The sequence below is a fragment of the Natrix helvetica genome, assembly GCF_964273705.1.
Source record: "Natrix helvetica genome assembly, chromosome: 4".
NCBI classification, from domain to species: Eukaryota; Metazoa; Chordata; class Lepidosauria; order Squamata; family Natricidae; genus Natrix; species Natrix helvetica.
In genome coordinates this window covers 92,743,483-92,759,369 of record NC_138550.1, presented here as the reverse complement: position 1 = coordinate 92,759,369, position 15,887 = coordinate 92,743,483, and the positions used below count along the sequence as shown (strand labels likewise).

The 15,887-nt window shown below is 37.4% G+C and overlaps 1 protein-coding gene across 1 annotated transcript in view; it reads right to left on the bottom strand.

Annotated features, from left to right (window-relative positions):
- CDH20 (cadherin 20) overlaps positions 1 to 15,887 on the bottom strand; it is a 207,333-nt gene that overhangs the window by 17,447 nt on the left and 173,999 nt on the right. Inside the window, exons 4-8 of the mRNA XM_081951855.1 lie at positions 13,672 to 13,966; positions 12,548 to 12,667; positions 8,763 to 8,930; positions 6,303 to 6,490; positions 2,639 to 2,892 (exon numbers count right to left, since the gene is read on the bottom strand). Of these exons, the coding sequence (XP_081807981.1) occupies positions 2,639 to 2,892; positions 6,303 to 6,490; positions 8,763 to 8,930; positions 12,548 to 12,667; positions 13,672 to 13,966 (1,025 nt within the window). The remainder of the gene's footprint in view (positions 1 to 2,638; positions 2,893 to 6,302; positions 6,491 to 8,762; positions 8,931 to 12,547; positions 12,668 to 13,671; positions 13,967 to 15,887) is intronic.

Below are 15,887 nucleotides of genomic sequence, written 5' to 3'. Positions count from 1 at the left end.
GTTGCCTAAATGTAGAACCTTACTCTTTTCACCATTGAATTTCATTTTATTAGATAGTGCCCAATGTTCAAGTTTGTCAAGATCCTTCTGTATCTTTAGCCTATCTTCTGGAGTGTTGGCTTTTCCTGCCACCTTGGTGTCATCTGCAAATTTGATGAGTTCCCCATTTATTCCCTCATCCAAATCATTGATGAAGATGTTGAAGAGTACTGGGCCCAAAACAGAGCCTTGGGGTACTCCACTGCATACTTCCCTCCATGTAGATGCAGTTCCATTGAGGACTACACGTTGAGTGCAGTTGGTCAGCCAGTTACGAATCCATCTGGTGGTGATGCTGTCCAACCCACATTCTTCTACTTTATCTAGTAGTAGGTTATTGTCTACCTTATCAAATGCCTTACTGAAGTTCAAGTAAACTATATTGACGGCATTCCTCTGGTCCACTAATTTTGTCACTTTGCCAAAGAATGCAATAAGATTTGTCTGGCATGATCTGTTTTTGACAAACCCATGTTGGCTTTTGGCTATTACTTTATTTGCTTCTAGGTGTTCGCTAATTCATTGCTTGATTATCTTTTCCAGAATCTTTCCTGGTACTGAGGTCAGGCTGATAGGTCTTCAGTTTCCTGGATCTGTTTTTTTCCCTTTTTTGAAGATGGGAACCACATCAGCTCTTTTCCAGTTCTCTGGTAGCTCCAGGATCCCTGAAAGATATAGTTCAGTGGTTCTGAGATCTCGTCTGCCAGTTCCTTCAGAACCCTGGGGTGTAATCCATCCGGTCCTGGTGATTTGAACTCGTCTAGGGTAGACAGGTGCTCACTTACCATTTTCTTCCCTATTTCAACTTGTGTTCCTAATTTGATTTTTGTGGTGCTGTTTTTGATAGGTTGGACTGTTTTATCCCTTTGTGTAAAAATTGTGTATTCCAGACATGAAGTATAGCTCCAACCTTATTGTAAAGTTATGTTAACAGAATCTCTCTCCTACACTCCATCTCTGGCGGAGTACTTTCCAATAAATCATAAGAAGGAAACATTGTTCATCTCACAGGTCTCATTATGGAGTGTTTCAGTATTTAGGACAATGTCTCTCTTGTGCTAAATCTGTAGTGTGTACCTATCTTTTAGAATATTTTTTAGAGAAAGCTAGGTTGTGAATAGTGTGAGTTCAAATAGTGCAAAATACATTTTAGTGTGATTTATAAGTTGATAACAGGTCGTATTTAATAAGAGGTAAAATTCAGTTAGTGTAAGGCTAGCATAGGCAGAGTTGAGATGCAAATCATTGTTTGTGCAAAATGGAGAAAAGCAAGATTGAAAAAAGTGGAGGCAAATTGAAGAACTGTAGCAGAATGTAGGAATCAGCTGGTACTCTTTGGATACAGATTTATCCTTTTTTTTAACTGGTATATAGGATTTTATTAATAAATATATAAAATGTATGTTTACAAATTTTAATTTATTTCCACTGAGCTAGAACCAATTACCCCATTTTCCACAAAAACATTGCGTTGATTAGTCAGGATTCAAATAATGTGACCATTTTGTGAGATTCATTAGCCACATTAATTGAGACTTAATTGTACAAACACACATAGAGAACTGAGTTGGTAAAATGTAGAATCGCATCTACTGGGATCACATAACATCTATTTTCTACTTGCATTGCCAGTTTGTCTTTAATATGTAGTTCATCGTTTTTATTGTCTTAAATGGTTTGGGACTGGGTTAACAAATCATCTTTTTTTCATGTAAATCTACTCATGTAAATATCCTTCAAGATCAGTTTTTAATCTTCTCTTGCAAATGCAGTCCCTACAATTCCTACAATCATAACATACCCCTCTTTTTCGTTCTACAAGTTGATATTTTAATTAAAGGATATAAAAAAGAAAGAGGAGTGAAACATCTGAATCTGCTGGAGTTTTTATAGTAATATATTCCAGATCTGGAATTTATTACCTTAACACACACATACAAACATGCCTTATAAAATATATGATCACCCTGGATAAGGTCTCTTTCCCTGTTGACATGTAAACAACTGCATGTTCAACTTTACTGTTGATATCCACATAACAAAGATCTGGTTATGAATGGATACTGGATTGTGTGGAAGTGACCAGAAAAGATTGGTTATCCATTTCCTAAAAACCATTTGTTAACATAGAAATAAGATATTTTTTTTTCTAATTGCTCACTCTTCCCTTTTCTAGGGATTTGTACATCCTTTGTATATTCTTTGGATAACATGGTGAGCCATATACTATGTTTGCCTTGCAAAGACATGGCAAGAGATGGATTGCACAAACTATGCAATCAGCTAGAATACTGATTGCACAAACTACGTTTTCATCATATAAAATATCTTTGATATTCCATAGAGGCCTACAAGTTCCATGACATCTATACTACAATGGTGGTAGATTGGCTTTCCTGTATTGGAAAGACACAGGTCTGAATAAATGTTGATTTGGATTTGAACAAATAATATGATGATAATTTTGCTGAATAAACTGGCCCCAAGCAATAGAAGAATATACAATTCGGTATTGTATTCCAACACCTATTAGTCAAGCAAACTGTGAATCCAAGGAGTTCATATAATTAGAATGATTAAGGAAAAAAATAAATAAAACCTGATTGAATTGTTGATCACATCAGGGTCCTTGGCGTTTATCATTTGTATGGTGGTCCCAATGTCCACATCTTCAGGCACTTCCACAAAATAAAAACTAGGGTCAAAAACTGGTGGTTCATCAACATCTTCCACATTGATATGCACAGTTGCCGAGTCCCGGAATGGACCTATATTCAAGAAACGCATTTCAAGGTGTGGATTGGCACCTTCTACTTTTAAAGTGTAAGTTTTCTTGGTCTCAAAGCTCAGTGGCTGGAAAAAGAGAGGAAGAAACGAAAGACAAATCATAAAGCAATCCCTCCTACTTATCAACATTGTAAAAAAAAATCATTCCAATTGAATTTCTATTTCAATCTATACTGTGGAACTGTCTAAGCCAGAGGTGTCAAACTGGAATTCTTCGAGGGCTGGATCACCATTGTAATTCTCCTCTGAGAGTGGCGGGGGGGGGGGGCAGGGAACAGGGAGAAGACAGGACAGATGCTTCCTGCAGCAACCTGCGGGCCAAAACGGGGTGTGCGACGGGCCCGTGAGGTGCCCAGATGGCCCATTTTCAGCCTGAATGGCCTCCTGCAGCATTTTGGTTGCAGAGGCATTGTGGGTCAGTCCTTTAATATTTCCAGGCCGGTCCCGTAGGTCAGATTTAAGCACCCCATGGGCTGGATATGAGTTTGACACCCATGGTCTAAGCTGATCCATACATGGTATTTGAGAGATCTGTTTCATTCTGTCATTTAAATGTTTTGGAATCTTTAATTCTTTCCATTCTGTTAATGAAAAAATAATGGCATGAGTTTTGGTAAATTCCTGCTCAAAAGCCAGGTATAGTTCTGATGAACCACACTGGTTAAATGCAATAAAATAAATATTCTACCAAGACTAGAATTTAGAAAATAATGTTTTATCTTCTTTAGTGGACATGTAGGAAAGCTAAGAAAATTTGGAATCAAATATTTATGTGGATTCAGAAAATTTTGAAAATAGTTGTAAAATTGAAACCTGAAGATTTTCTTTTAGGAATGGCAGATAAGCAGTTGGAAAAAAACCACGGGACTTTGTTTTTATATATGATATTGGCAGCAAGGTTGCTGCATACTGAAGATGGAAAGATATACCCACAATGGAAGAATAGATTTTGAAATTAATGGAGATAACCAAGATGATGAAACTGTTTTGCTTAGAGACAATGATTTGACTACCGTATTTTTCGGAGTATAAAATGCCCTTCCCCCTTCCTAAAAGAGCATGGAAATGTTAGTGCATCTTATACATTGAATACAGCCATTTTGGCCTCCTGAAACCCCACCCCCACATCCCATTTTTGTGAAAAAGGGCTGAAAAACGGGATGGTTTTTGCAAAAATTGAGGCATTTTTGCCTTCCCCCAGCCCCCAGAAGCACTCTGCAAGCTTTAGTAGGGCTGAGGGAGGCAAAAATACACCAGTTTTTGCAAAAAATGGGTGAAAAACAGTTTGTTTTTGCAAAAACAAACATGTTTTTGCCTTTCCAAGTCCCCAGAAGCACTCTGCAGGCTTCAACATGGTTGGGGGAAGGCAAAAAGTCCCTGTTTGGGGGGAAAATGGCCTGTTCTTCTCAAAAATTGGGACATTTTTGCCTTTTCCCAGCCCTGCTGTAGTCTGCAGAGTGCTCCTGGGGGCCAGGAAGGACAAAAACTTTTTTTCTTACTTACCGTTCGAAATCTTGATGTGTCTTATACACCGGTGCATCTTATACTCCGAAAAATACCGTAAGTTTTTTTTATGACTTGGAGACTTAGATTTCTTACAAGGCAAGAAGAAAAAGTAATTTTTGACTGTAGGATTTCAGATTTGATTTGATTGGGTTAGACAAATATTGTAGCTTTTTAAAATATATGCTTATTCACACATTTGACAATTTATTGTCCAATAATTTATTTGACAATAATAGTATATTCATTTTTAAATTTTACAATTTAGTAAAATTAAGAAAAGAATATTTTCTGACTGTTGATGTTTTAGAAAGTGGATTACTAATATTCTAAGATATTGGTATTATTAAGTTAAATTTAGACAGAGGTAGTTGAACTGTTATTATCTCCAGATTTAAAGAAAGTTGGAGGTTATCTTTGTTGCAAATATGTTTGTAGTGGGTTTTTTGTCACTTTTAATTCGTTTTGCTATTCCTTTTCCCATTTATATTACTTTGTATTTTAATGTTTGACTTTGAAATTGAATAAAGATATTATTTTTAAAAAAAGGATTAGTAGAAGCAATCACATTAAGAGTATACCAGAAGTGTATAGTGTATAGGCTGCACATTTTTACATTTTAATGGCTATAATCATCTGTGCTTGTATACTATTAATCCCATTGATGTTAATGGAGTTATGCACATGCTTAAGCATTCCAGGGGAACTAATGAGTTTCAAATATATTATGTTTGGTTAGTTTATAAGCCTTCTATTATCTTTGCTGAATTCTTAAAGAGAGGTCTTTATTACAGAGAAATGGAGTAAAATGAAAAACAACATGCTAGGCTCTCCGTTTTGCAGATCAATTTCTATTCCATGCTGACCTTTCATGCTTTTTTGTTGGGCATATTCTACCTCAGAAGAAAATGACACCAATAATTGTATTGCACTGATACGTAATGTTGTACTTTTTATGTACAACAGTAAAAGGATAATTAAAACGAATCTTCGTGACAACAGCAAAACAAGTTCTAGCAATGACCAAAGAATCTTCGTAAAAGTGGAAATGGAGGTTGCAAAGATCTTATACAACATTAAGAGGCCTCCAGCTGGTTACTTAATTTCCAAGAATGCAGTGGTTATGTGCTCTTTACTTTTACATAATGGATACTTTGCTGAATATTAGCAAAATGGAATCCTTTTAATTGGGACAGACCTTGATCAAAAGAAAATGCCTGGTAGTTCCAGAAGTTTCTGGTTTAGAAACAACCTCTATTTTGGAAGAAGTTTATTTTTGTTCTCTATCCATATTTTCATATTCATGCACCAAGCAATGTCAGATCCAAGTTTAATAGAAAATTGTAAGCATGCATTCACATCTCTGTGACAGCTACTATATGTAAACTGTATACATATACATGCAATATAGTGCACCACTATATAACCAAGAATTTGAGAAGTGAAAAGGGTACCAGTCTGGATTATTTCTTTCATCAATGTCCCACTGCTAGCTGTTAACCTTGCCGAAATTTTGCAAACTCTGGTCACAGTCATATCAGAAGGGAAGACCTGATTATGCTAACCATTCCTTCTGATGTTAATCGTGTCCTTTCTGGACAAGAGCTAGCAAAGTTTGGCCTAGAATGCTTACTAGTGACCATGGATAGGCCACTACCTTTCAATCTAACCCTTCACTTAGACTGTGGAGAAAATAAAATGGGAATGGACAGATCCTTCCTTAAGCTTACTGCAAAAAAAAAAAAAAAAGCAATTTGTTTGTCCCTTGGCAAATTAATAGCCTGCATGCAGAATGCCTCACTTTATCAGCATTTAATCTGAAAGATGGAAGAAGAGTTATCTCTTGCAATGGTGTGTTTGTATTTCAGTTCTTCAGTAAATCAAATAGCTGGCCAGAAGAGATTTGCCAGGTATATTCAGAGAGTGCTGCGTTCTAAAGTGTTTGCACACTTTTGAGAAACAAAATTGATTACCTTTCTCACAGTGATGATGCCAGCTTGGTAATTAAGATCAGTGGTAATATCAAAGACGTCCAATCCATCCCCATCCACAAAACTGTATTTCATCTCAGCATTAATACCTTCATCCAAGTCTTTAGCAAGAACACGACCCACGGTGGAACTGACTGGAGCAGATTCCAGGACGCTCATCTGATAATGTTCTGGAGAAATAAATAGGAAAAAGATAACAATTGCCAAGAACAAATAAATTGGAAAAGGATCCAAGCAAAGTTAAAACTCCTAAAGATTTCAGTGGTAGAATTTAAATCAATTATGTAATAACAATTAGATAAATTTATTATCATAAGCCATGGGGCTACAACAGCAGGGTGAAACAGTGGTAAATAAATGAGTTGTTGGGTTTTTTTTTTTTTGTAATTGTGTAATCATGCACACAGGTCTGTTTCCTGCAAATAGAACTTGACTGTCATGATTACAAGAGAGAAACATCTGTAAGGCTTTTTTGACAACAGTATGGAAGTAATTGGTTGCTATTTTCTTTCAGATTTTTTTTTAAACCTACAGTGACAGTCCTGTCATTTTTGCCTCTAGATCTCCTCCCTTTTCTTAGACAACTATGAAAATTGGGTAAGACTAGGTCCTGGAAACCCTGTGGCTGTGCCGGACTTTGATGCTGTTCCCTCTTCCTTGCCACAATGGCAGGATTAGTCTATCCTGGGCTGGTGGAAAACTTCAAAGGATACCTGTAACAGCAAGATGCCTGCCATATTTAGAGCTTAGGCCCACAAACAAAGGTGTCCTTATAGAAATGTTTTCATTGCCTGCCTTAGAGATGCACCTGTGTAAGATTCACTTGGCCCAGGCATAGCTCTGACACTATCTTGGGACTGTTGGGCAGACTTGTCACCATGGAAGTGACTGCTTTTCTGGTGGAGGTGGTTTTTCTTCTGGCACAGGTAATACTAAAAGAGGAGAAGCTGACCTATCCTAGTGGATCCAGGCTAAATAGTAAATAGACACCAAAGAAGTAATCAGCCTAACAACAACAACAATCATAAGAACAATTTCTTTAGAATGTTTTCAGCACTTTTGTTTGTTTTTCAAACTTTATTAACTCAGTCTTTTACAGTACTATCCTCTTAAAATCCTGCTACTTTCTTCAATAATAGCAATAGCACTTAGACTTATATACCGCTTCACAGTGCTTTACAGCTCTCTCTAAATGGCTTATAGAGTAAGATGCCCCCAACCATCTGGGTCCTCATTTTATTGACCTCGGAAGGATGGAAGGCTCAGTCAAACCTTGAGCAGGTCAGGATTGAGGGAATCAAATTCTTGGCAATGTGAGCAGAGTTAGCCTGCAATACTGCATTCTAACCACTGAGCCACCATGTCTCTTATTTTATAATACAATTGAAATTACACTACAGAATATTCTGCTCCTAATTTCTCATTTTCAGCTCACAATATTCTCACGGTGCCTTCAATTCCCTGGGTATCTTTACCTCTTGGTTTGACATAAGAAGCTGTGATGGCGCAGTGATTAGAATGCAGCATTGCAGGCTAATTCTGCTGACTGCCAATTGCCAGAAGTTTGGCAGTTTGATTCTCACCAGCTCAAGGTTAACTCAGCCGTCCATCCTTCCGAGGTTGGTAAAATGAGAACCCAGATTGTTGAGAGCAATATGCTGACTCTGTAAACTTTTTAGAGAGGTCTGTAAAGCACTATGGAGTGGTGTATAAGTTTAAGTGCTACAGCTAAGGCTATGGCAAGTTGCTCTGCTCCCAAGCTAACTTCTTTCATTGTATTCCTTTCCTTCTCTTTCTAACTCCTTGTTGTCATATCGATCATCATTTTTATTTTGCATCATGTGTACAATTCCTTCTATTTTCCCCACATTCCTTCTGTTTCACTCCATCTCCTTTTCCTAGAAAAATATGCACAATTTCACACAATATCAGTTCAAGATATTTCGCCTAGGCCCTAGGTATTTGGGAAGTAAATATTTTAAAGAGCAAGAGGCTCCCATGTTGTTTCAAGCTGTGGCTAAACCCTTTTAGCACCTCAGATGCTGAACGCTTTTCAGATTATTTTACAAGAATAAATATGTTTCATAACATATTTTCATTTTCAGGATCATTATCTTTGTATGTCTCTTTCTTTCCCACCTTTTGCTTCTTTGTCTTATACTTTACATTGTAAGCTTTCAGTGCAGGGATTTATCTTGCTGTTACTTTTGATGTGCATCGCATACTGATAAATACAAAATAAATATAAAACAGGCGTTATTATGGAAAATAAATAAAATCACTATTTCTTCTTTATATAACATCTCACAGATTTTCAGATTATAGCCAATGCTTACCGGGTAGCAAGCAAATAATAGTATATCAGCTGAAGCATGCCATCAAAATGAGAGCTCAGTTGAGAAGCTGGAGGACAACAAAATACTAGCCATGGACAGTACTTACTCTGTGGAAATCTGGGTGGATTATCATTAACATCAGAGAGAGAAATATTGACTGTAGTTGTCCCGGCTAATCCTCCCAGCTGTCCACCCATGTCTTTGGCTTGGATAATAACTTCATAATATTCTTTTGCTTCTCTGTCCATATTCATTAGTGCTGTCCTAATTAATCCTAGGGAAACCACAGAGAATAACATAGGAAAAAAATCCAATTTATTAAATAATCATATTTAATACCACTTTATAATGCCTTGGTAAGGCCACACTTGGAATACTGCATTCAGTTCTGGTCGCCACGATGTAAAAAAGATGTGGAGACTCTAGAAAGAGTGCAGAGAAGAGCAACAAAGATGATTAGGGGACTGGAGACAAAAACATATGAAGAACGGTTGTAGGAACTGGGTATGTTTAGCTTAAGAGAAAGAAGGACTAGGGGAGACATGATAGCAGTCTTCCAATATCTCAGGGGTTGCCACAAAGAAGAGGGAGTCAAACTATTCTCCAAGACACCTGAGGGTAGAACAAGAAGCAATGGGTGGAAACTAATCAAGGAGAGAAGCAACTTAGAACTAAGGAGAAACTTCCTGACAGTTAGAACAATTAATCAGTGGAACAACTTGCCTCCAGAAGTTGTGAATGCTCCAACACTGGAAGTCTTTAAGAAGATGTTGGATAGCCATTTGTCTGAAACGGTATAGGGTTTCCTGCCTAGGCAGGGGGTTGGACTAGAAGACCTCCAAGGTCCCTTCCAACTCTACTATTGTATTGTATTATATGCCAAATTAACAGGAATTAGCCTTGATTTGAAAATACAGCGGTTATTGATTTATGATCACAATTGAGTTCCAAATTTCTGTTATTAAGTGAGAAATTTGTTAAGTGAGTTTTGCCCCATTTTATGACCTTTCTTGCTATGGTTGTTGTGTGAATCACTGCAGTTGATAAGTCAGTAACCCGGTTGTTAAGGGAATCTGGCCTCCCCATTGACTTTTCTTGGGTAAAGGTCGCAAAAGGTGATCACCTAACCTCGGGACACAGAAATGGTCATAAATATGAACCAGTTGACAAGAGTCTAAATTTTGATAATGATTCCGTGGGGAGGATGCATTGGTTGTAACTGTGGAAAACTACTAAATCATTTTTTCCAGTGCCATTGTAACTTTGAATGGTCACTAACCAAACTGTTATAATTTGAGGACTACCTGTATTGCCTTTTCAAATAATTATTTCAAAAATTTCCAAGAAAGAAATTTATCTTTTATCAACTGGGGACTAATTTTTGATTACTCAAAGCAATTGGTATGAAGGGTTATCTCAGAAGACAGTGAATTTCTTTGATTATAGAAGGAAATCCTGTTTATTTTTGAAGTAGAATTTAAGTTTCAACAGGAACTGTAAAAGAAACATTACAAGCTTTTCAGTCAGCATCAAGTGGCAATTACTATTTGAAACATTTCATATATTTTTTTCTTATCTTCCCAGAGATGCAACACACATTTGCATTTTGACATAATAATTTAAGACAAATACTTATTTAATTAATTGTAATGCCATTTCTTTTTAAATAAACATTGTATTTATGATCTGAACCGCATGCATATTTGATGCCATTAGAAAGTCAAGACATTGTTGTTGAATTCATTTGAGAAATGTTGACTGGATGTTCAGGCTGTTATATAAAAATGCTTCAAAACTTTAATATGATGCTCCTACACTGCTTAAAGAGATGCCAATGCTTTCCCCCCTGGAAACTGGTGAACAATTAAGCCAATTGCAATTAACAAGTATCTCGAGTGAAACAGAATTTGGACCAGCACAATAGAATGGGCAAATCTGCTCTAGAGAATAGAAGATGGTAATATTCATTGAAAAAAAATTCCATCTCTAATTAACATCTGGGTTTGTGGAAACCAGTTGCCTTTTCTGAGAACTTTACTGAAAGAAAACACGAACAAGGTTGCTATGAGAAATCCTGCCAAGATCAACTGCTCCTTTTACTGAATCATGTTGCTCTTGGGTATAGAACCGGAGTCAAAAATCCTTACGGGCTCCTGGCTGTTTCACGGTTGAACAGGATTTAGATGTAGGTTTACAAATTCACCAATGCTTTTATTTTTATTTTATTTAAGAATGTACGTAGCTGCCCATTTTACATCAGTGAGTTTAGATGGCAAACAGAGAATTAAATCCAGCAACAACAAAAAATAGTAACAGAAACAAGGAGTGGGATTCAGCTGGTTTGGACTGGTTTGCAGGAACCGGTAGCTCCGACGATCAGCTGAGAGTAAACCGGTTCACTCTGACAATCAGGTGGGCCTGCCCACCGACCCCTGCACTATACTGACCTATATTTCCTTTGTTGGAAGGCCAGCTGATAGGCACGGCAGAGTGGATTGCTGCGCCTTACTCAACGGGGCTGCAGTAGAAGGTAAGTTTTTGAGCTGTTTTAAAACACACTACTCGCGCTCAGCGAACTGGTCGTTACACCAGTTAAATCTCACCATTGTAACTATTATAACTGATATTCCCAGGCCTAAGAATATTAATCCATACAGATCAAACAACAAGACTGGTTTAATCTTTCAGTCCCAGGCATGAGGAAATATTCAGGTCTTTGATGCCCTACAAAGGGTCAGAAAGATCATGATCAGACTGATATCTCAAGGGATGAAAAGATAATGCTGTTCCATAGGGACACAACAGAGAAAGCACAACCCTTATGTTCCACAAGATGGTACTTCTTGATGGAAGGGATTTGAATTATGCCAATCTTGTAATTTTGGTGAGATGATCAGAATTGATATTCCCAAGAGTGTCCTGCCTAATATCATGTAGGTGACAACCAGTTGAATGACATTTGGAACCTACTACAGCTTGTGAAACAGAGGCATTATGTGGACTCATTATGAAATTAACGCCTTGTGCTACTGCATTCTGAACCAGCTGCAGCTTCTGAAAGCTATTGAAGGGCAGCCTCATGTAGACTGCATTATAGGAATAAAGCCTGGAGGTGACCAAGTTTTTTTTTAAAAAAATTCTGCTTTTAAATATTAGTGTACTATTAACAGTGTACTAATAAGAGTATTACACTGCTGTTCCATCTACCAGGGATGGGGAACTATGGCCCTTTTATGGCTTCTGGACTTCAACTCCCAGAATTCCTGAGCCAGCATTGCTGAGCCAACCATGCTGAGCCAGCCATGTTGGCTCAGGAATTCTGGGAGTTGAGGTCCCCACGTCATAAAAGGGCCACAGTTCTTGACCTCTGGTCTGTATGATCAAATCTCTGCTTGCCACCTGTCTCTCTCCACCCACCTTGAGAGACATAATAGGCTACTACTTATAGTGGGAAAACTGTTTTTTTATACCAATCATATTTTGTGTGTGTTTCTTTTAACCTTCATTTCCTCATGGACTTTACAGTAATTCTATTAACTTTAACTTTAACTTTATTTAGATTTATAAACCGCTCCCTCTCCCCAAAGGGACTCGGGGCGGTGTACAGTCAGACTAAAAAACACCATACATACATATAAATATAAATATATATTAGAGTTTGATACAGCCTTTACTCAAGTTAATAATTCTGTACCCATCTGCCCTTTCTCCATAACTACTCGTATTATTTTGTATTGGTGTGCTCAATACTTTAGAGCTTGGTGCTTTAGTGAAGTACAATAGGGCACATGGTTAGTGACCATTTGGCTTTTGATGATGAAGCCCAAGCTGAACACACCATGAAAGCTAAGGGCGGATGTCACATTTGGGAATGATTTTGGATGAAATTACCTGTTCTGGAGTCCACAGAGAAATATGGCTGTCCTTGGAGAACACTGTAGACTACTCTGGCACTGTTCCCGTAAGTAGGATCATCAGCATCTGTTGCTGTCACTTGGATAACAGAGGTGCCTGATGAAAACAGTGCAGAGCCTTGTTAGATTTGGGGAGAAAAGAGACGGACATCTAACAAGAAGCAATGAATTGCAACCTTTCTCATATGAAGATTGTCTTTCTGATTCTTAAGAATGTTGCACACATGAGTTCTTAGCAGTAACGGGAGTTACAGGCATAAATGTATTACTCATCAAAAAGAGATCTATAGTGAAACAATATATAAGGTATGCTCTGTTAAATGTGGATCTTAATTTCTTTTGCTTTAAAATGTTTATTTAAAGTATACCCATTATTTTATAATTAAAAAAGAAAAACTGGAGGGAACTCTCAGAAATATTTTTACAACCACCTCTATATCTTTCTAATCCTAGAGCCAAAACAGTGTCACAAAACACTGTTGCTTCTGGCTCCATTGGGGTTCCTGTATTGTCAGCTGATGAAAAATATATCTCAACTAATACAAAGTGCAATGAAAATGAAAAGGCCACTTTTCCTAATTCTCATTTCCTAATGAGAATATAGATTTCTTATTTCTAGAGATGATTTGAACTTAATGCTATACAATATGATATTTTTCTTGAAATAGCCAATCATCCTGGCACAAAAATTTCAGCAGATCATTCACAAAAACTAGGTTTATTCCACAAAGACCAGCCTTTATATCTACCATTCTTCTTCCTGGCTTGTGCTCCGAATTGCCTGAAATTGCAGTCTAAATTGTACATCTAATTCTTATTCTTTCTTCTGCATGGTTGTGTTGTATCTAAGGAATCGGACTAGATGCGAACAGACTTGCAAAAGCTCACTGGATCAAAACTACTTCAAAGAGTTGTTTGAATTAAGGGCAGGAAATATTATAGGTGATTTCTCAAGCTCTTAAATAAAAGCTGGTGTATATGACAAACAAACAAACAAACAAACTCAATTGTTTTTGTGAAAGCGGTAGTATAGAGCCAATATTTATCAAGTGTATTTATGGCAAGGGTTAACACATATTACATTCTTTAAGTTTTCCTTACCCACTGGTGACATTTCAGGAACTGAAGCAACATAAGGCCCATCTAGGAATTTGGGTTCATTATCATTGATATCTTGGATTTTGATGATAAATTCAGATTCTGGTTCCATTGGTCTGCCAGTTCGTCTATCCAAAGCTTGGGCCCTTAAAGTATACTGAGACCTTTCTTCTCGATCTAGTCTCTGAATGGCATGGATATCTCCAGTGGTGTCATCAATAGTAAAAACAATTCCTGCTCCTTCTCCCGAAAGAATATATTTGATTGATCCATCTCCTCTGTCCATATCAGAATGGAGCTACAAAAAGGTAATGAAATAGAATTGGTACACAATACTCACAAAGAGTCACTCAATGAATTTGTTGCAGGAGATTTGTGATCATATGACACAAAAGGACCAGCAAGTTTAATTATTGTAATTTTGGCAGTGGTTATTATTATGGTTGGTCGCACAGTTAGCCAGATGTTTAGACTAGATTTGCATTTTTATTCATTGACCAAATCCTTCTGAAGCACCTGTGATAGGCAGTTACTGCTGATTTATGGTGTTAAAGGTATCTTTGCTGAATGTAAGCTGTTCCAAGTAAAGCTGCCTTTTCCAATTATTATTATCATTATTACTATTATTATCAGCAGCAGCAGCAAGAGAGCAAGCTTTATGGCATTTGCTTTAGTTGACAAACTGTTTTCTGTTCCACATTCCACTGATTCTTAATGATGCAAACTGACATGTTGTAAATAATATTTTATAACTGGAGAACTCAATTTACTCAGAAATAAGATGTATATTCAGGTTCCCTGGGTTAATAGTTTAGAAGTAGTAGAGGAGGGAGAAAGAAGAGACATTCCTAGATTAAGTATTCAGATTTATGATTACTCTCAGTGTTTGAGTATAGAACTGAGAATAAATTAAAGAATCATTTTCATAGACTTGTCCTGTTATGGAACTAACTGGCAAAGTGCAAATAATTTAAACATTCAAAAATCTAAAACACTAAAACCAGCTGCTTTTCATGAGCAGTTGAGGCAGGAAAAAAAGTACCAACTCTTATTGGCTGTGAGATAAATAATAATCTATGGCAGTCCTCACCAAATAAACAATATCAAAAATATACATTACAGATTTTAGTCATTGCATTCCTCTCATGCCATATTCTCTCCAGACTGTGAAGTTTTTGTATAAACTTTAGACTGCAAGTTCTTTTTTTTTTGAACTAGTAGGTGCCTTCTTATGATGCTGAAAATGTCATGTCCCTTAATTGTAGCCAAAGCCTTATGCCATCTGGCAACCTTCCATCATCCTTTGCAAATATAGTTGCTATGAATGATCACAATTGCTCTCCAAAAGCACACTGAAGCTGTCAGGCTGGGCACGTTTGCGGTAGCATAACTATGAAATGTAACTGAAGGGGTGAGCTATAAATAAAAGCTGGCACGATTCTACAGAACAAGATGCGATGGGGGACACTCAGAACAGGGAACACATTAAATGAATGGCTGTTACTAATTCCTACAGAGGACAGCGGTATTTAGGAAAAATATTGTAAAAGAAGCAAAAATCTGCCTATTACCGTCTTGAATGGATGACTTAACTATCCCTAATAGACATCCCATAGAGAAGGAGCAAAGCCTTCCAATTCCCCTGGAAGCCTAGGGTTATAAAACATATACGTATACATACATATATATGTTACTGTGAAAGTCCGAAATCTGGTGAATGTCGACATTCACTGGTGAATGTCGACATTCACATAGTCGCTTGGTGTATGTGCGAAATATTTGCTAAATACCCTTATCCTCTCGACACCCTTACCCTAATACCCTTACCCTAATACCTCGGCTCCTCACTTCCTTTTAAGCATCTTCTATTCGCGGACTTTTTAAAAAAAAAACCTGCGATCCTGCGCGGTTAGAACGAGTAGTTTCCAGGACCGCGAATTGAAAAGCAAAAGTAAAGCATTACACTGACTCGTTCGTGAAAGACCGAAATTGGTATGTGTCGACATTCACCGGTGAATGTCGACATTCACCAACATTCACCGGTGAATGTCGACATTCACCAATTTCGGTCTTTCACGATGACATATACATACATACATGCATACCAGTGGTGAATTGGCAATTTTTTTACTACTGGTTCGGGCGCACTCCTGTGCATTCTTGTGCACACGCCCGATGCTTCTGCGTATGCTCAGAAGTGTCCGGGCAGGTGTGCAGAG